Genomic DNA, 21,382 nt, shown 5'->3' with positions numbered 1-21,382 from the left:
GTAATTACACTATGTATACCAGGTCCATGCTCATGAGACGGAATGATTGTTTTCAGTTTTGCCATTTAATTAGTCTGTGTTGGCTAATCCTTCTCTAAGTTCTAGTAGCATGCGTGCGTATCAATGTGTAATGACAGGTATTATACGGGCTTTGCCCTTCAGCGCCGACATTGGAATTGAGAACGACTTATGTAATGAATTGCGTGAAAATAATCGTGTGTTCACTTGTCTATTTGATCGTGTTATATCTTACTGATCCCTTAACGTGTGGGTCGCTGCGGTGTTTATCCGTTAAGATTGCGACACTACATAGTAAAGTTTACGATGCAAACTTCAAACATTGTTTGGCTACCGAAGTTTTATCTTACTGGGTATCTGATTGGAGTGGTTTTAAACATCCTCACGTCTTCTTTACGATGTCCTGGCATTTTAAATATGGCCGCTAACCGATACGCTCAAGCCTCCGGCCTTCGTAGGCGGCAGAAGTTGCAACTGAAAAATGACCTGAGGGGAGCGATTCTCTCAGGGCAGCTCAGAGGGAGTAAACATGTGCACAACATTCAGTGACGTCACAAATTATTTGAAAATAGTCCTAGTCCGCGTAAGCGCAGACAAGTCTGTCTAGTATGTCTGCCTTTAGGGCAGCTCTGAAAAACCCTCTGCAATGCTGTAAGGATTAGGAATGTACGTCTGCCCTGAGGGCAGCTCATATATATTGCTGCCCTCAGGGCAGATTAATAGATGTGAAAGGAAATCTATGTCTGCCCTGAGAGCAGCTCTGATATCTTGCTGCCCTCTGGGCAGATTGGTAGATATACACTTAGGGCCTATGCAATGTTGTAAGAATAGGAAATGTATGTCTGCCCTGAGGGCAGCTCTGATTATATTGCTGCTCAAAGGGCAGATTGGTAGATAGCATACGAAATGTATGTCTGCCCAGAGGGCAGCTGTGATTATATTGTTGCTCTCAGGGCAGATTGGTAGATATACACTATGCAATCCTGTAAGCATAGGAAATGTATGTCTGTCCTTAGGGCAGCTCTGATATAATGCTGCCCTCAGGGCAGATTGGAAGATAGGATAGGAAATGTGAGTCTGCCCTGAGGGCAGCTCTGATATATTGCTGCCCTCAGGGCAGATTGGTAGATGTATTCTTTGCAATGTGCTGTAAAGATAGGAAATATCTGTCTGCCCTGAGGGCAGCTCATATATATATTGCTGCCCTCAGGGCAGATTGGTATGCGGACTGGGACTATTTTCAAATAGTTTGTGATGTCGTTAAATGTTGTCCACATGCATGTTTACTCCTGTTTGAGCTGCCCTGAGGGCAGCGCTGCCCTCAGGTCATTTTCAGTTGCAACTTCTACCGCTAATGCATAGTGCAGTGACGTCATGGAATGTTGTGCACATGTTTACTCCGCTCTGAACTGCCCTGAGGGCAGCGCTGCCCTCAGGCATTTTTCAGTTGCAACTTCTGCCGACTGCTCTGGGCTTCCTGCATTTGCCGCGCTATGAATTCTGGGTAGTAACCGAGGCGCATTCAAAGTTATCCTTTCTTATCGTATTCCGCGCTCCTTAAATTTTACACGACTTTGGTAGCTGGCGAGAGCAGGTTTAGAAAGTCCCAAGCGAAAGCATGAAATGAAAAAATAACTTCGTGCACTGTTCCGCAAAGAACCCTTGTAAGTGGTACTAGTACCTTGCTAGTAGTAAATTTTTATCGTCGACGATATCTTAATGTTCCAGCAAAGCGATTTCAGCTTGCTAAATTGACTCGACCTGGGATCGATAGGATCAGTGCAGCCGTTCGTAGAGATGAACATCGATATATTACTACTGCCAGTGCACGAGACATTTACCAAAGCGGCAGCCCACGTGTTCATTATCGCTGAATTCTCAATTCAGTGCATAAACAGCACACGTGTTTAAACGCTATCGATGGAATTCAGTCGCCACCCTACCGAAAGTTATAAACCTAATTTGCGAGGAGGGTGAACTAGACTCGCTCGGAACTGAGGTACAGGCAGCAAGCGCGTGGCGCTGTACTGTAGCTGGCGCACATGAAACAATCAACGTAACCAAGACAGTTTCATAAAACGGTTCCATTTCGATCAAGGTATGTTTGAGCGTGGAAGACTTTGACCTTGCGTCTGTCATAGCAGCGCTAGAGGGATTATTTCCTCTCAAGCTACGTTATTTCATTTGCACTGTTCTTTTCGCACAGGAAGCAGCGGCTTCGAACCACACACTCACGGGCAGTACAGTGCAGTGCTGGGCGGCAGCTGTAACCAACTGCCAAGAAGATTATGGATCTCTCGATCATGAAGCAGGCCGGCGCGCCTACGGGCGATGTCGGAGATGATTTGGGCAGCACTTATGGGACATCTGAGACCAGCAGGGAGTTATTCGGACTTCGTAGGAAGTTGTTACAGAGCTGCGGTGACAGTTCACCGGATCTGAACGTATCGATGGTTCTTCTGCGTTTCTGCAACGCCACGTTGGATTACCAAGAAACAGACGATATAGGCGATTACGGGAATCAGTCTTCTGACTTCAGGACTCCACCAGTCACCATGGACAAGACGCTGACAGCTTCCTTGTATTCAGTGATTTTCTTCTTCGCCATACTGGGCAACGCGCTGGTGATCATCACACTGATACAGAACAGAAGGATGCGCAACGTGACTAATCTCTTTCTCTTCAGCCTGGCCCTGAGCGACCTGCTGTTCGCCATCTTCTGCATGCCGTCGACTATATTGGGTGTCATCTTGCAGAACTTCATATTCGGGGCTGGATTTTGTCGCTTCATCGCCTATTTCCAGGGTAAGTGCATTCCCACACATACTCTTTTTATATAAGCCAGAATGACAGCACCTTGATTCTATATGCGTGCAAAAAGATACAGCGCCATACGTTTGTGAAGCAGGTACAACAAAGATGGGCAGAAACACAGAGATAAACCAGACTACGGATAAACATGCATAGGCGGGCAGACAGACACGACAGACGGAGAAAAAATATACGGCTAGAATGTTAATAAGCTGTTTTGGTCCCGAGAAATGGTTGTCAACAAAAGATGTGTATTAATATAAGTTATATAATACACACTTCGAACGATTTCCACCCATATATTAACTAGAATGATCCAACTAATAAAATATCAACGACTCTCCAGCCTGCAAACGTTTAACGGCACACCAATGTTTGTACAGACGGCGAACCAACAGTAACATACGCATTTACAGTTAACAGTAAACAGTTAGTTCTATATTGAGTAATCAAAGTTGTTTGACGAGGATAGTTTACAGTGAGGTTTACACCGTTCGGTGACGCACACAATCCCCAAAAAGTATTTTACTAACGGTAGGGCAAATCAGATCACCTGGCGATTAAACTCTTACCCCTTGTACAATCGATAAAATCAAGAAAAGATTCGCTCGTTGAGACCGGAGACGCCAAGGGCTAAATCTGTTTGTTTTTTTACGCTATGTTCATGATCTTGTTAGAGAGGAAAGCAAAAAATATATGTGTGAAACCTCCGTTGAGTGTCACTTTTGATTTCTTATCCTGTATTTTTTGTTGCTTGTAAAACACACTGTACAGTGTCATACTGTGCCAACAAAGCCTGTACATATGTGTAATATCTCAATAAAAATTATTAATATTGGCATCTGCATTTAAGTGCGGACTAAGTTCATTTATCAACAATAACAAAGCATATTTTGTGCTATACTTTGTGCCTGTATGCATAATGCTATGTATTAATATACTTCGGCGAGAGGAAGAAGATAGAACACTTCTCTGTTTCCCGGAGCAAAAATAATGACAACCTTGTCAAAATGCACAGCTTTTATCCGCTTATAACGTGTAAATACAAGTATATGACGGATTAGCTCAAACAGATTGTTGACGGTTTGCAATGGCCATAAATCATCGGGTAGACGCGAGTAGAATAAATTTGCCGTTGTAAAATGTGGCAGATCGTCCATGTAGCCGACACGAACACGAAGTGTCTGTTACCGGCAACCAAAAACTATGAAAAATAATAAAGAACGAATTACAAAATCACTATCAGTTTTAAGTCGCAGGTACAATAAGTCTGTGCCTTTATATAAAATACTATAAAAATTGTAGAAAGTGAGCAACCAGCTGAAAGTTAGTCGTTTGCATCTCATTGTCGGCTACATGGACTGTGTGCCTAAAATGTTGAAAATCCTGCGGTTGTATTGCTAACTATATGGCAGGGACTCCGAATTATGTAATGCCCAACGATTTCTTTTTAAGATATAAAAGAATGTAACACATGTGTGTAAAATACGCAACATCTGAGCACGGTGCGCTATTCCTTATTGACAGATCGGTTTCTTTAGGATACGGTATTCCTTTTTATCACAAGAGTGGTACATCAAATTTACTCAATTTTGTATTGAAATCACGTTACTGTCGGCTCTCAGCGGAGCTGGGAACGCAAAATGGAACCTTCTGTTGGTAATTGATTCTGATTGTGCGGTAACATGGTCAGCCGTTACAGTATATGCCTTAAATCTAACTCAATTTCTGAGTTCTAAATGTTAGGACAAAGTGGCTGGTGCAAAGGCAACTCAGCGTAATTACTTCGATTGGCAGCGGCGTCAACTTCAGACAAGCAAGAGGAGGTGACCAAACTTTGAAACCTATCTCTTCGAGCTCTATCTAATCAAAATCTTCTGAGAAGTTCGCATTTGGCATTTCTACTTCTTCGCTCTGGGTCATCAAGTCCCTAATCTAATAACCTATTATGGAAGACCCTTCTGTGTCTCGTAAACGACTCGTCTTGACAAGGATTCGATCATGGACAAAGCTGTCACAGTGTTTGTAAACTACAAGAAGGAAAGGCATATGCGAGAGAGAGAGAGAGAGAGAGAGAGAGAGAGAGAGAGAGAGAGAGAGAGAGAGAGAGAGGGGGGAGAGAGAGAGAGAGAGAGAGAGAGAGAGAGAGGCAGTCAGCAGATAGACAGACAGACAGTAGAGGGCAGGGAGAGAGCGATAGACAGACTGATAGATCATGTGTTGGGGCCTTGTATTTTGTTCGGCATTGAAATTAATGCAGCAAGTGTATTTTTCAGACGTTATGACGTGGCTGTCCACGCCATCGTTGAGTGACCGATCGGTGCAATAAAGATATGGAAAATATCTTTTTTTTTATTAGACAATATTGACTCCAAGTTGTCAACCAATGTTGGAGGACTGGTTAAACTCGGAGCGGGACACGAGAAATATATAAGGCATAATAATGACGAATGTCTTTGAAACAATCATCAAGCGACTGAACCTAATCCGGAGCGCATTTCTCAATTCTTTCCAACCATGAAAATCAATGGAAAATTTATCTGTAAGTTAGGAGAAAATCGAGGAAAACATCTCGAACATTTTGAATACAGGCAGGCAACAATTCGTCCATTTAAGCCTGGGTGCAAACGAGAACAATGTCATTTACCGTTTGTGCATGGAGCAAAATTTCATGCCAAAGAATGTTCATTTAGCTGTCTGAATCATGCAGGGATGGATGCAGGGAAGATAATTTTTGTTGGAAAATACGTTCGCCATACGCTGGAAAAAAACTTAAACAACATTATTTTTGCTGTACTAACACGTGCAGATTTTCAAGTGATTTACAGCGTTTAGAAAATACCAGTCAGTTACTCCGTAATACGCGAAGAAACTAGGACCTGATCCCGGTACCAATTTGTGTAATTCCTAGATTTTGTCAGCATTAGTCCGTGTCTCCCCTATCAGTTTACCTTCCTGCCTGCAATACTCACGGCGTGGAATTCGACCCTCCCTTAGGATGATGGTCGAGTCTAATTCCAAGTCAGCACAAGAATTTACAATTACTGGCAATCTGACATAAAAAAAGAAAGAAAGGCCCGTTACGTCGTTGAAAATACCTGCCAGAGAAATATCAAGAAAAATATACAAAGCACAGAAGCAGTGGAAACGCCAGTCTTAAAGTATCCTGTCTCGCTATTTTTTTGTAAATAAAAATTGCCGTATTTCTCAATAGAGGATTGATGCATATTATACGCCCCCAGACTTTATAACTGCAGTACACATACACCATCCGATCCTGTTTGCTCTGTATCACTAAATTACTTCGCTGATTGATCGAAATTTGATTAGGCTTTAGCTGATGAGACGGGTCAATAATGTATTTACTCGGCCAGTTCGTTGTCGATCACCGTCCAACGTTAACAGAAGACCGGTAATCTCGCTATACAGTATTCTAATTTTAAAACCCTATTTTGCCTTTTCCCCGTCCATATAATAATTATCGGCATTCTGCATGCAACAAATTCATGTCTATGCGGCGCCAAAGATTTCCCCAAGACTGCCACGTTTGGAATTTAGCGTCTGTTGATTGAAACGAGGCTGTTGGAAATTGCTTTGGGGCATGAATTGACGGGGCTTGTTGATAGCGATAAATCATAATTTCGTTCAAGCGTGTAAGAGAAGCGGGCGATATTGTGACCGTTGGCGCGAAACATGCTAAAAGCTCCATCAGGATCACAGTAAGCCAGGTGATGCTGTCCCCTATAGCCAACATTCAAATAGTAATTCAGTCACGTCAGTTAGATTTCAGTTTAGAAACATTTTAAAGGAGCCAAGACTAGAAAGCACCATTTGTACGTCACGGTCCGACAATAGGCAACCTAAGTAACTGTCAGTGCTGAACCATTCACGTCAGGAAACAATTAATGTTGTTACACCTTCCGCACTAAACAATTCCAGTCGTTGTATGTACACCCCCTGTGTGTGTGTGTATGTATGTATGTATGTATGTATGTATGTATGTATGTATGTATGTATGTATGTATGTATGTATGTATGTATGTATGTATGTATGTATGTATGTATGTATGTATGTCTGTATGTATGTATGTCTGTATGTATGTATGTATGTATGTATGTATGTATGTATGTATGTATGTAGTGTATGTATGTATGTATGTATGTATGTATGTATGTATGTATGTATGTGTGGGTGTGTTGATGGATGGATGTATGGATGGATGGACCTATCTATCTATCTATCTATCTATCTATCTATCTATCTATCTATCTATCTATCTATCTATCTATCTATCTATCTATCTATCTATGTGTATGGGTCTATTTATGCATGTCTCTAATAGTATGTATTGTACGAAAATTTCCTTAAAGGCGTGTCCAAAATTATTGTTCGTTTCTTCTGGTGTAAAGTATTGCAACACTAGTTCTTGGAGAAAGATGGCGGTGAAGTCCGATGACGACTGTGATGACAAAACCACACTTATTTGTATAATGTGTCCCTGAACTTCATCGATCAATGTTCGAGTAGTAGCTACAGAGATTGCGTCAGTGGTTTATCAATATTAGACAAGTTTGGCTACACGTTGTACGTGAATGTGAACTCGTAACGTCACGAATTTCTGCGATGATGTCATCGACTAATGAGTACGTTCTCTACGTACACGGAGCCGGCGTCGCGTATTTACGTGGAGACACCCGTTTCCACGTAATTTGTAAACGTGTAAATTTATTCTCATCTTTAGGTATCAAACTGTGAATCATTCATGCACGTCGTTAGTTGGATATATGATAGTGACATCCTCAAAGATATTCATGTACTTTCGTTATTTTTATTTGAACTTGCGGTAAAGCAACCTTCAATAGATGAATAGATCGGGTCGATCAGAACGCTTGATATAATATTTGCTGGTGTTACAAATTGTTGCCATTGTTATGCAAACTGTCTTTCAGGGGATCCAAAAGCACTTTTGAAAATGTGAAATATGTGTATCAACTGTTTTGTTCACGTTGTCATATATATTGGTACAGACTTAGCTGTCGTCACGATAGACACCATCGATTCAGTGGTCGACTGTCTGATTTAATGTCCTTGACCATGAAGTAAATGATAAGCAATCAGGTAGATTAGTCTTTAGATCTTCTTCAGTCAGAGAGAGCAGTGAAAAGGGCTGATTGATTGCCCGTATCGATCTACAGAATGATGTGCCATTCAGTTGACATGTTTGATCAAAACTATATGTCGGAGTCTTGTCGACCGGTGGCGGGTTTGACGATCAGTTATCGGTTCTCTATACCCGTTCTGAAGTTCGTACTTACTTATATTTGAAATACGACTGTGTTCGGTTGTTCGCGTCATCTGACAGTAAACTACATGGCATTTTACTAACCTTGATAAATTTGTCCATCCATGTACAATAAATTTTAGCACATATGCATAGCAGAAGAGCCTTTTTACTTGTTGGACATCGGTAGCACTGGGCAGTTTTGACGGTAAACATATTTTCTGCTTGACGACCTGAGTGACAACAATGATTGGTTATGATTGATACAGAGACTGAATTTATTTAGGAGGGCAAATCTGTAAAGTTTTAAGCGTTTACGTGCAATACGGCGCATGCTGAATGGAAAAAGTCCTGTCTCTGATTGTTTAGACAGACTTTGCAGAAAGACTTCAATATTCTGCCGGAGGACACTTCAAGTGCCAGGAACTGTATCTATTCACAAGTTGTGTCGCAGTTTTTTCTTCTTCTGCTGGACGTATGTAGAAATGCGCAACTGTAAGCTTTTCAACGCTGCCCTGTATGACCAGCATTGTCGTTACATAAAATAATTGTACAATGCCCACTGAAGTAAAGCAAGAAACTACCCGGTGATGCTTGTAAAAAATACTGGAAAATTAGCAGTAAAGTTACAAGGGTCTAAGATCTCCTTTTCCCTTCTGTGGCGTCCCCTAGGGGTGTTCAAAAGTAAGTGAATAAGCATCACTCTTCAGGACCGTAGAGACTCTGCGATTCGAGAGGGCCGCCAGCCTTGAAGTGTTGTAGCAGACCAACAGCCGCTTTCTTGTACCGGTCTTTTTTCTTACTTCCTCCAACTTCGTTAGTCAATATTTGCCGACTTCATAATCTGAGAGATAATATATTTATTTTTCACTATTGGACGGTTTGCGATGGAAATTCACAAAACGAGGTGAAAAGTTTGATGGAAGGTTACAAAGTATGAAATCAAACTAACAAAGCCATAGTTAAAGGTACATGCATGTCGTGCCACCAGGTCAAGCAGGAGTTATGAAGTGGTCAGATATATTTGTGAGACTTTAAAGGTATACTGTCACCTGTTCCAATTTTGCCACAGTTACCATGGAAAGAGAAAATCCAACCAATCACAGATTTTAAGCGGGTGACCGCTTTTTAAAAACAGCGCCCTCACACGGGCATTTTGAATACCAAGGAACGCCCTTTTGACCATATATGAGCATATTTAGGTTACAGGTGACTGTATACCTTTAATATGTACCACTTCTGTTTTCTTAGCCATTCTTCTACCTTTTATCGCATTATTTTATCTACTGTTTAAAATTACTTTAATTGTCAAGTATAAGCTTAAAGCGGTGATGTCCGACTTACATGCCCACACTATCATGAATTCACATATTACATACATACATGCGTACGTACGTACATACATACGTAGGTACGTACATACATACATACATACATACATACATACACATACATACATACATACATACATACATGCATACATACATACATACATACATACATACATACATACATACATACATACATACATACATACATACATACATACATACATACATACATATACAGAAAGATGCCTTAAAAATAAAGTTGACGGTAATATCGACTGTTCATCGAAATTCACCCAGTCCCTTGACATCTTACTATGATGCCGTGTCATATGAACAGGATGTGACGTTGAAATGAGTTCCATTCCAAACCGGAGGTTGTAAACCTGTCGCGAGGGAGAAAATATTGACAGCCTCGGGAAAAATATATTTTGTTCGTTTCGTCGGTCTTAATTTTATGGCAAATTGAACATGAAATTATACGGCTAAAATTAACACAATAAATTAAGGTCGTATCTCGAATTATGATCTAGGCGATAATATGCCATGATGTAAAAAGGTATGAAGTCAGACAAGCCGTTGTTTTTCTTCAGCGTTATCCGACATGAAATACACACGACAATTATATTTGCATTTGTGAATCAACATCCACCGGAACAGCAGTAGACTCGGCTAAACCTACTTCATATTCGCCTATGAGTATTCAGATTCAATTTATCGGTTCGAAAAAAACAGAGTTACAGAAAATTAAATGATCCATCGATATTAGATCGCAATCGTGCAAATAACCATATTTTGTTTTACGTTATTAAACAATGAAATGAAGTGCCGTCTTTATTTCAGCCACTTTAGGCGCATTTGTTAGTTATCGTTTTTTCCCGACGAATCTGTAATTGCCACACCGTAGAAACAACACAACGGTGTGTAAGCTTCCTGAGCGATATGCAAATTAACTGACATTTGATGACCTTGCAAACACGTACCAATGTTTGATAACGCAATGGACATGGCATCAGCATTCAAACTGCGTCCGCGCCCGTGATTGGGGATTTCATTTAATACAAGAACGGTTACATTCAATATTTTGCCACACATCATGTACACCCCAATCTACAATTTATATGCATCTTGTGTTTCTAAATTACCTTCTCGGGGGAAAAACTGTTTTGTAATATCGTTCGAACGAGACTCTACAAAAATTGGCGAAACATGATTACGTACGGTAGGGTTATTTTGTTTCATTTATGTATTTAAGGCAGATTTACCCGTAATCTTCTTCATCATTAAATTGCTATTCAACCACTGTCTTCAAAATGGAAACTGACAATGACACGCGGGGCTCACAGGCCGATTTGCTGAAACTTTTTGTGGCCTCAATCGTGACTCGACCACTTCGACAAAGGCTTGAACTTATTCAAGTAGATGTAGCATAATTGTTGAAAAAAATCTTTCCGTATTTAACACGATTGGAACTAATTTTGGATTGTTAGATGGTATATTAAGGTCATTTTAACCTGCAAATGTAAGCTCATCTGCTTTTCTTTTTAAGTTACACACTTGTTTTTATGAGTAATTTGTAATATTACAACATTCAGCTATATGGCGCCTAACACTTTTGAGAAATTTGACAAATATGAAGATTCTATTATCCCAAATTAGTTCCAATCGTGTTATCGCAATGAATACTTCCACTCGCCTTTTCGTTGTTGCGGAGTGGTGGCTATGGTTTAAAGAACTGAAAACTTGCAATCCTTTACTGGGCTATATCGAACGCTGTCTTCGGGACAGCCACCTCTAATAAGTGGTAAATGGTCACTTGCGAAAATGTATTCTTTTGTAGAGCTACCTTTGTACAATGTTCACAAATCCTTATTGAACGATAGAGAATATCTAAACGACAACGAAAGCCGCAGATCAGATTTATTGATCGAGATCGTTTGATGAATTTTATATGAATTTCGTTTCACAATTGAAATATCGCGACTTTTTTTACAAAGTTGAGATATTAATAAGTTTTGGCATCGATCAATCCGGATTTTGAGATTGCGACGTCTCCGCCAATGCTTTTAGTTAGCTGATGATCGCCTAACTATCAAGTGAACAACTAGTTCATCAGGGAAACTTCGGTATCTCTACATCTGATTTTAATCAGATTTAGATCGTTGACATCTTTCCCAGTATTTATCATTCTGCGCACCATCTAACCGAACAAAAAAATGACGCACACAGCCATCTACAGCATGGCCACCTGCGCATAATTGTCACTATACTTGGATCCGTTAGCGACCAAAGGTAAAGAATGCGTAACGCAAATTCTGATACTTGATGCACCAGTTTTGACCTTACTGAAACAGTACATGGACACTTTTTGGAAATACGATCGATTTCAAAACAAAAACATGTGTTTTATTTTTGTTTACACGAAAATTTAGAGCGACTTTGTCCCAGGGCCTGTGTTCGATATTCTTTGAAGGATGGTAAGGTTTTATTTTTCATTTGAATGTTTACTCATAGGATCAATAGTGATGCAATGCCACAACTTTGCACCGCAAACTGTAATCATGTTCTACTGGTGAGAACTTTCAAGCACGCAATCTGCCATCCCTTGGGTAACGCATTTTATTTCCGTGACAGGTAAAACCGACTCCCTCGTATACTAGTTGGAGCGTTAAAAAGCGACGCTGTTGTAATCATTGTTATTAGGTTTTTGCCGAGCTCGGCAAGCGAGAGTTATAGGATAGCAAATTTGCTGGCGAGACGCGAAACCCGGCCGCATAGTGCAAGAAACCCGATCAAACCGTTTGTGCTCATTTCAAGAAACAGGAAATTAATCAGCGCGAGCAGATCGAAAGCTACTCGGTGGCTGTTTGGCTATTGATTGATAATTTTCTATTTCCCATACCTTGTCAGGAACACCTCTCGTTCCATTAATAGATAATTCCGCTCGCTGCATCGCCAGACTTGATCGGGTGTTATTCGACTGCAAGTGTACATTTATATGGCAAACTAACTCGCATAAGTGACTTCACTGAAGTGAAATTTTCTTCAAAATGGTAAACTTTTATCACATCTCTCCAGTGGTAATCGCATTTCACAGTGCTATATTTACTCAGGGAAATTCAATCGGGCAAGACTGCGCCAAGCATTCAGAGCTGAAGGGCATACACCGAGACAGTCACGTTCCTGTATATTGAATAGTACTGACTATTCAAGTATGAACTTATCACGGAGAACTGTTCATTCAAGTAATTTAGTAAAGCCGTGACAATGACATTTATGCTGAACAAGGGGCGATACTATCCATGGGATTGATTATTTTCAGTTCAACTTTTCGATAAGCGTTTATTTTCGAAAAGTTTTCAAATTGAAAACGTGAGGCTATACTTGTCAATCATTATGATACCAAGCTTGTTCTCTGCTTTATCTCTGACCTCCAGAAAAAAGGCCAATGCCCGAGTAATCGCAGTAAAATCTTCACGTCATAGACACATGTGTCTGTACAGCTTTCTTAACTTTTATTTTTTTAACATGAAATATTCCTCTGTTTTCATTGGTTTGTCATTCTTTCTGATTAACAACTTCGGTTTGTTTCAATCAGTAGGAAGTAAAATGTCTTTCAAAGTTCAAAGTTTATTCGTCAATGGTCTTACTCTCTAATGCTAAGAGACTTCATACTTGTATAAGCGATCCCCCCCCCCCCATTTCACACAAATACAAACTGAGCTTCATACTTGTATAAGCGATCCCCCCCCCATTTCACACAAATACAAACTGCGCAAAGATTGTATAGTCATGGTAATCCGTTATAATCGGCAAGAAAGATACGTGCTTGCTTCCCTTAATATCTTCCACTACTTCGAAGACTGAAATTAGATTTTCTAAAATCAGATTCTGTGATAAACTGCGGGTGATTAGACATTGCCTAAGAAAAACGTCAAATTGATTTCGTTTGTTAATCTTTTCTCTGCTTTCATGAAACTTATAATGTACTCAATCTATGAAACAATTCTTTTACTAAGTTATCGTGCAAATTGCAACATTCAATTTTACTTGCCCTACGAGACTCTACGAGATCTTGCGTGGCTGTTGGTGATAAACGAAGGGTATCCTCACATGACACGTGACAAACTATGGTTCTTTCCCAGTGTTGAAGGCTGTGAAAAAGTTTCCGATTTCAGACACCCACATCGATAAATATCACACTGACCTGCAAAGCTACAAAGCTTGGCTTGGTTAAAATGCATTGCAACCGAGAAATACGTTGAAAACCCAAGTCTCATTTGAGCTCGCGATAGTACAATATGTAACCAGATATGAACTGAAAATGCTCACGTGTTTAATTATATGTTGCAGTTATGTGTAAATTTGAACCTTTGCCACACGTTTGCAACTTCATTTAAAGTGTTATGATCAACATAATGAATAATATTCACCACAGATTAATTTTAAATCCAAGTATATATCCCCAATCAGGAAAGTTCATTAAAATATGCAAATTAGGAATTGACTGAAATGTTCTCATTAAATATGTAAATTATGAATAGGCTGAAGTAAAAATGTTAAAGGACTTTCAATAATGTCGTATTATAGTATCTTAAATGTACAAAGCAGAGTTCGTCAACTTTGGTCTAGTCAAGACAGATAAATATCCTTAATTAGGAAAAATCATTAAATTTGCAAATACGGAATCGGCTAAAGTGCTGTAGTATCTTTAATGTACATAGCAAGTTTTGTCAAATTCGGTCTAGTCAATACAGATGAATATCCCTAATAGGAAAGTTCATTATATATGCAAATAAGTATTTGGCTGAAGTAAAACTGCTTAATGACTTTCAACAATGTTATATCATAGTATCTTCAATGTACATAGCAAGTTTCATCAATTTTGGTAAAGTCCATTCAGATTTATATATCTAATTAGGAAAGTTTATTAAATATGCGAATAAGTATTTGGCTGAAGTGAAAATGCTTAATGACTTTCAACAATGTTATATCATAGTATCTTCAATGTACATAGCAAGTTTTATCAATTTTGGTCAAGTCAATTCAAATAAATATCCCTAATTTCAAAAGTTCATTAAATATGCAAATTAAGAGTTTGATGAAGTAAAAATGCTTAATGACTTTTAATAATGTTTAATCATAGTATCTTCAATATACATACCGAGTTTTGTCAATTTTGATCAAGTCAAATGAGATATATATCCCTAATTAGGAAAGTTCATTAAATATGCAAATTATCCATTATCTTTAATGTCACCCCTTAATATCTTTCACAGCTGATATATCTTGGTAAGATCAACATTTGTAGCAAATCTCATCAAATTGTGTGCAGTCGTTGTCGATATATATCCGTTTTTTTCTAAAATCATTAATTATGCAAATGAGCAAAAGTAAGCAAGCCACACCAACCAAAAACTAATCAGTTTTTGCCATTTGCAAAGTGAATCTATGTACCAGATTTGATTCTGATCTGATTAGCCGTTTTTGAGATATTGAGCACACAGACAGACAGACGGACAGACAGACAGACGGACAGACACACACACACACAGACACAAAGACACACAGACATCGCTGCGACATATGCTCACGTGTGTCAACACGTGAGCAAAAATGAGGAACAATATCATTGTCGTGTTGATTTAGTCTATTGGTCGATAAACTGCTCGATCAGTAAATGGGTCACTATCCTTTGACCGCATTCCCAGGGACATAGACCAACCTTAATAGGATAACATGGCATTTTAAGTGATTTGCATTTTTCCAATCTAATTTTATAATCCATCCCTGGGGATGAAATTTTCTTCTCCCTATTGTCAAAGCTATTTGTACAGCCCTATACTTCCTTCGAATTCACGTCAGGGGATATTATTGCTACACTTTTGCCCTTTAAAGAACATAATGCATTCCCCGTGCACCTCTTCGATCAAGACGCCCGTCAGATCAAAATGTGGTCATTTACATCTGTCGAAATCTTGGCAGCAAAATTCGTATGATGAAATCCCATTATCAAGGTTGGCATTGTTCCAAGATGGCATGCTATTATTTCCACTTTCTTTCAAACGGCGTGTGAGCCACGAAGCAGGGAACTGTTTGTATCAGGAAACAAATATATTATACATTTTAAGGTAGTATGCGCCTCGAAAGTGAAAGACTTAGTCTTTTGCTCAAACTTTCGTTAATGAAATTTTCAACCATTTTCTTACCAAATCAAGAATAAAAATCAGGAGTCACCGTGTAAACTTTGGTACGTATACTAGAGAAACAAATTGCATAACATTTACCGATATTTGAAATTCAAAATGGCCGCCATCCGTGTGTCAACCCCAAAGGGGGTAAAGTACAATTTTAGATTTTCGAAAAACCAAGACACTGATTTTTTTATCACTCCAAGAACTTAAAATGAGTTCCAAGTAGCGGTATTCCAGAAAAGAATTGACAAAATTTGAGAGTCCGAATATCTGCTCTTGAGGCACAGCGTTTGAATCATTCATTTCAAACCCCTTCGTATCACCATCTGATGTTTACACGCCTACTTAACACGCATATGATTTTGCTGGGACAGGCTTATCAGTATGAATTATATATTGGATTAAGTGAGGTAAGTTTTCTTACCCCACATTGTTGCAGAGAGAGAGAGAGAGAGAGAGAGAGAGAGAGAGAGAGAGAGAGAGAGAGAGAGAGAGAGAGAGAGAGAGAGAGAGAGAGAGAGGATCTTTGGTATATATAAACCATTGAGGGCATTCAAAGAAATGTTATTAGGCATCGTATACACGCATTGACAAGATACGTCGTTACGTTTTAATTGTAGAATATGTGACGGCAGTGTGCTGACGTAGGGAATAGTGTACAACCTGATCAGCTTCCGTCACCGTAAATGCAAATCTCTCGGAAGCGATCCAATTCTAGTGCTGTCATGAATAACAGTGCTGTGAGAATAACAACTTCAGGATCTGTTCGGCGCAATCACTTTTTATTTCCGATCTCTCCGGTGAGCGAATGTGTCTAGTTCTCGTGACGTCTCACTGCTGACTCAAAAATTTGATACCATCGGCTTAATAAGCTCAACTGAGACTTTTTCTACGACGCATTAAAAATTTAATCGTGAATGAAATGCTGTTTCCATGATTATCATATACCTACATTCACGTGCCTGTGTAAACCTATGGGAGGAAGCGCCCTCAGATCCGTGCATTTTTTTTACTATCACGCACCGGCCCGGTGCCCAAATATGGGCAATGGCGTGCATTTCTGAACTAAACTACGCGCGTTGCTATACGCAAACGTTCAATTCGTACACAAAGCCAGCGCGAGCTTACAGTCTGAAAGGAGGGTACTTCATTTGCATGCATAATTAGGGATTTAGTTCAAATTCGAACAGCGCCCTCTAGCCAGTGAGTGACGGTTATGGCATTTTTCGCCAGAATTTTATCCGCAGATATCTCAGCCTTCGTTCAGCATCCGTCCTGTTTCCAGTTAGCGGCTGAATTGTACTCTTAGTTAGTGTTCGCCGATGATTTTTTATGGGGTTTTATCGATTCGTTTTTGCGTTAGCCTTATTTTCATGGTTTCGAGCGACCGAAAATGCCGTTCACTAAACACTGCCGCAAAAGCATATCCAAAGTCAAATTTCCATGAGAAGTAGGGAGGGGACGTATCTTGAGTAGGTCCATACGATCTGAAAAAATCTCAGTGGCTTAAGCCTCCGTTTTTGAAATAAGTCTCGTTGAAGTTGACTATGCAGCGACGTTCATGTGTTAAATCTAACATGGCGACGTACAGCGCAGCGTGAGTGTACACGTAAACTCTTTCAGCTCTTTCTCGGTCCTCACCGGCTAACTTGGCAGATTTTTTCGGTTCTGTTTATGTTTTCAATGATTGTGACGAGGAAGCAAGACTGCAAGCTTGTGTTACCTCACTGGCCAACACAATCTGCCTGGCTGGCTTCTCGGTAAAGTCGTGGACAGTGCAAATGGAAAAAAAAACACTACGGTGACAGAAGGGCTACGTTTATCACTGTCTGCGGCCGTACACGTAGTATAGTGGTAGACACCCGTCGTACTGACTAGCAGTGCTGTTTCGTTTATGAGTGATTTTTTCCGTTTTCGCATTCTAGTAGCTAGCAAGCATACAAAAACTGTAGGAAATAACATCGACTGCAAAAAATCTCCGTGGATAAATACGGCTACTCTGTATCCCGCACACGAGTACGTGAATATAGATGCGGCTAGAATGATAGCCGGTAAACAGCTGCGCGTTGCGGCCATCCCTGCTAGCATTACCGTGCGTGCTCGAACTAGACTGGCACATTTTATAACTCATGTAACTAGCAAAAAATTTTTTTAAGTATTGATGGTCATAATGTGACATTAATTAAATACTTTATTTATATATAACATCAGTGACCCGAGATTATAGGAGTAAACTTTGAAAAAAATGAAAGATTAATCGTGTAACACCCGCGCCGTGTGAACTACAAGTGGTTTGGTCGCGGTAAACAGCGTGGAGTGTACGTAGCGTAACGGGTGTTCGCATACTCATAGACCCTCGAGATCTACGTATACAGCGATATGGTAACTGCATGCCAACATTCAACACTGCCGCAAATACATGTCCATGGTCGCACGGTCATGAAAATTTCACCAAATATTGATATAGTTAAATGAATATTTTCTGAAATTTTCGGCTTGGCTTAAGACCTCTAAGGTCATTATCGAGCTGTTTTACGAAAAAGGTGAAGTTTACTTCCGCATTTGGCGGGTCGACCTCGCCACCCACTTTGTAGCGATTTAAATAAAATCTTCTCAACTTTTGTGAGTTTACCCAAGGAAAACAGATCATTAGTATGTATGCTACAACTGAAAGCAAAAATTATAGTTCTAGCTATTGTACGTTTTGCTGCACGTCGATATTTAAAGACCACCCTTTCGCCGTATTTTATCCCTCACTGCAGTGGCGGTCAGCGTAACGAAAACGAGGCTCTCTAACACGAACTTTTATGCAAATTTCATAGGCTCCTTTCAGACTATTAGGAAAACGTATACTCGCTCAGATCGTAGTGGCGCGTGGCGACAGTGGATCCGCGCCGGTGACATCGGCTTGTTTTTCTAAATTCTAGTGAAACCCTGTGTATAAAACATGCGTGCCTGTGATCCAGGCTGAAATCGAGGTGTAAGATAAGCGTGATGTCAATTTATTGTAAGTTATATTGAGCCTGTTGGTCATGTACTAGGAGGCCTACGAACGTTGCTCTGCGCGTTCTAGAATAGGGCAGTTCACAATTTACGTCACTGTTCTCTCATTAATATGCAAAAATAAATATTTGTCCGCATTTTTAGATTACGCTATTGAAAATTACGCATGCAAGAACGACGAAAATACACCTCAGTGGGCGACTGCTACTGTAACAGTGAATACTAAAAAAACATATTCACGACTCAGAGTACAAGCTGCAAAAACAGCCACGCATGCAACATTGATAAAATTTGTCCGCATTTCAAGCTGCGTGTCCGATGTCGCGCCCGTACAGCTATATTTAGTAACAAACCTGTAACCGTGAACAGCGCTATTCTACAGGTAAACAAATGACGTAATTATGAATGTCAATCCGCGACGGGAAGCGGCCATCGCTTTTCTAAAATATTGAATCAAATGGCGATGAATTTTTGATATCGCACGCATTTTTATCTGCAAAACGATGCTGAATATTATGTAAACTACATGCTTATCATTCCATAAGGTATATGATCAAACCTTTACGGCCCTGATACGGCTTTTGCGGCCCTTGGTCGTACGGCGTACGGGCCCTCGCACGCTCGAGCCCTTCCGCCGCATGACCTCGGGCCGCAAAAGCCGTATCAGGGCCGTAAAAATTACTCTTACACTGCATCCATCCCTTCTGTTTGCCTTCCTTTTATCTTCCTCTTTGTCCTTCTCCCGCCCTCCTTCCAGCCAACTGGGCGAAGTCTATCTCGCAACCTGAACCCGAATCGCTTCATAAATAATATTTCCACTGGATGTTTGGTAGTAGGCCTATTTCGTTTCTTAAAGGTTGTAACAGTCAGCAACCAAAACTGTTACTGCAGTGAGGTAGAACCACAGAGGAACATAGACAGAGTCACAACGGGTATTGTTTAAGGCGTGAAGCGGTAACGTAACCCATCCATGTTCGCCTCGCCTCAGGTTGCTCTCGCCTCTCTTTTCCGAAGAGTGCCGACCATGCATCCTTCGGTAATTTTCGGATTTTCGCCAATTGTTAAGCGAAAGTATGTTCGGCAAAGTTTGTGTTGTTGTTGTCGTGTGGTACTGAGCGGAATTGACGTGCTGGCGAAAACGGGAGTGTTTTGAGCTTCAGGAAAGTGAGTTTTACCGTTTTTAAAATTCCTCTCATATTTTTATGAATATATAATGAGTGTGTTTGAACCAAATTTGAAAGTCTTTTATCGATACTGTCTGGTTTTACTCAATGGTTTACGGTCAGTCATACCGTCTTTTACACGTGCGTCAAGGAAGGACATGTTTATGAAACTGCTGGCGTGTTATGTTTTGATTGGCGTGAAGCAGTGTTTCTGGCCTGAGAGCTCACATAGTAATTGCTACGCGACTGGCAGTACTATGCCATCTCGTCGTATTTTTCGCATAATCTCGTGTAATTATCAACCACAAACAAAGCCTCCAAAAAGTTTAACACCTTTGAAGCTCATTTTGATATGAAAAGCCAATAGTCTACGACGACCACGGAACAAAAGGCATGCAAGCGTTGCCACTCTGTCTGTGTTTCTCTGTGGTAGAACGCACTTCGGAGACAGATCTAAATATTCGGACTCTCAAATTTTGACTACAGTTTTGGTCTATTACTTGGTGGTGCTTATATTGAAGCTCATGAAGTTCCTGAGATTTTCAACAGCTCAAATTTTTGGAATTTAAAAATTCAATTCCCCTTCATAGAGTTAACACAGAGATCGCTGCCAAAATTCGGTAATTAGGGAACGAGCACAAATAATGGCAGGGGGCACAAGAAAGGTGTTTAAGGGGGCCTTGAAAATTCCAGATTACCACGAGGGGGCCCTCCAGCTTATCAGTCATTGTAAATAATACCGATAAATCGCTCTGAACGAAAACATTTCTTTCATAAACCAGTTTTCTGATTTGATCCATTGGAACAGCAGTGCAGTGTTTCAATGACTCGCGATCATAAAGAGCATGTGCTTGTGAACACCATAATTATTGCTGACTGTCAAAGCTCGGGAATGAGAAATGACAGCAACAAGCTATCATGGGGGTACTAAAAAGGCGGATAATGAGCTTGAGATAACTATCTTCATGCAAATTAATAAATTTAACAGATATGTCTAGTTTTATATTGAATTTTTTTTCATGGTTTGCCCAGTAGACTCATATGTTTGACATATTGATATATTTTGATGAAATTTCGATATGATATTTGTGGCACACTAAAGCCCTTGAATTTAAATCACCTTATTCTAGTAGATTGAATTCGCGCCAATTGTCAAACATGGAATTCGAATCGACCACGGTACAAACAAAGCCATGTGCGCAAACGCGCACAGACGTACGTGTATTTCCATACGCGTTCAGTGTGGGTTTGTTTGTACCGGCATCACGTGATTATTTGGGCGTACTGAGTATGTAGAACGGCGTACGCATCGCGTCCTTTTATTCCGGAGTAGAACCAATTGTCAAACATGTACGAATGCACTAAGGGAAACATCGTTCATAGTTTGTGCCATGACTATACAATGTATTGTGAAATGACACTTTCCGGTGTAATTCCAAAATCAAACATCTTGTGCACAGATACCCTTCTAATAACCTTATTCTAGTGAAGTATGATATCGATTGTCAAACACGTTCAAATGCACAGATATTGCTAATTTTGTATTGGAAAAAGTGTTCATAGTTTGCTCCATAGACAATCAT

General features: G+C 40.1%; 1 protein-coding gene across 1 annotated transcript in view; it reads left to right on the top strand.

The window, feature by feature from the left end:
* The first annotated feature begins 1,826 nt into the window (after positions 1-1,826).
* The window catches only part of LOC139130975 (cholecystokinin receptor type A-like), a 32,258-nt gene continuing 12,702 nt past the window's right edge, over positions 1,827-21,382 (top strand). Inside the window, exon 1 of the mRNA XM_070696849.1 lies at positions 1,827-2,823. Within this exon, the coding sequence (XP_070552950.1) occupies positions 2,307-2,823 (517 nt within the window). The 5' untranslated portion in view covers positions 1,827-2,306. The remainder of the gene's footprint in view (positions 2,824-21,382) is intronic.

The sequence above is a fragment of the Ptychodera flava genome, chromosome 4, assembly GCF_041260155.1.
Source record: "Ptychodera flava strain L36383 chromosome 4, AS_Pfla_20210202, whole genome shotgun sequence".
Lineage (NCBI taxonomy): Eukaryota > Metazoa > Hemichordata > Enteropneusta > Ptychoderidae > Ptychodera > Ptychodera flava.
The sequence above is the reverse complement of the archived record's forward strand: the minus strand, read 5'-3'. Positions and strand labels throughout refer to the sequence as shown.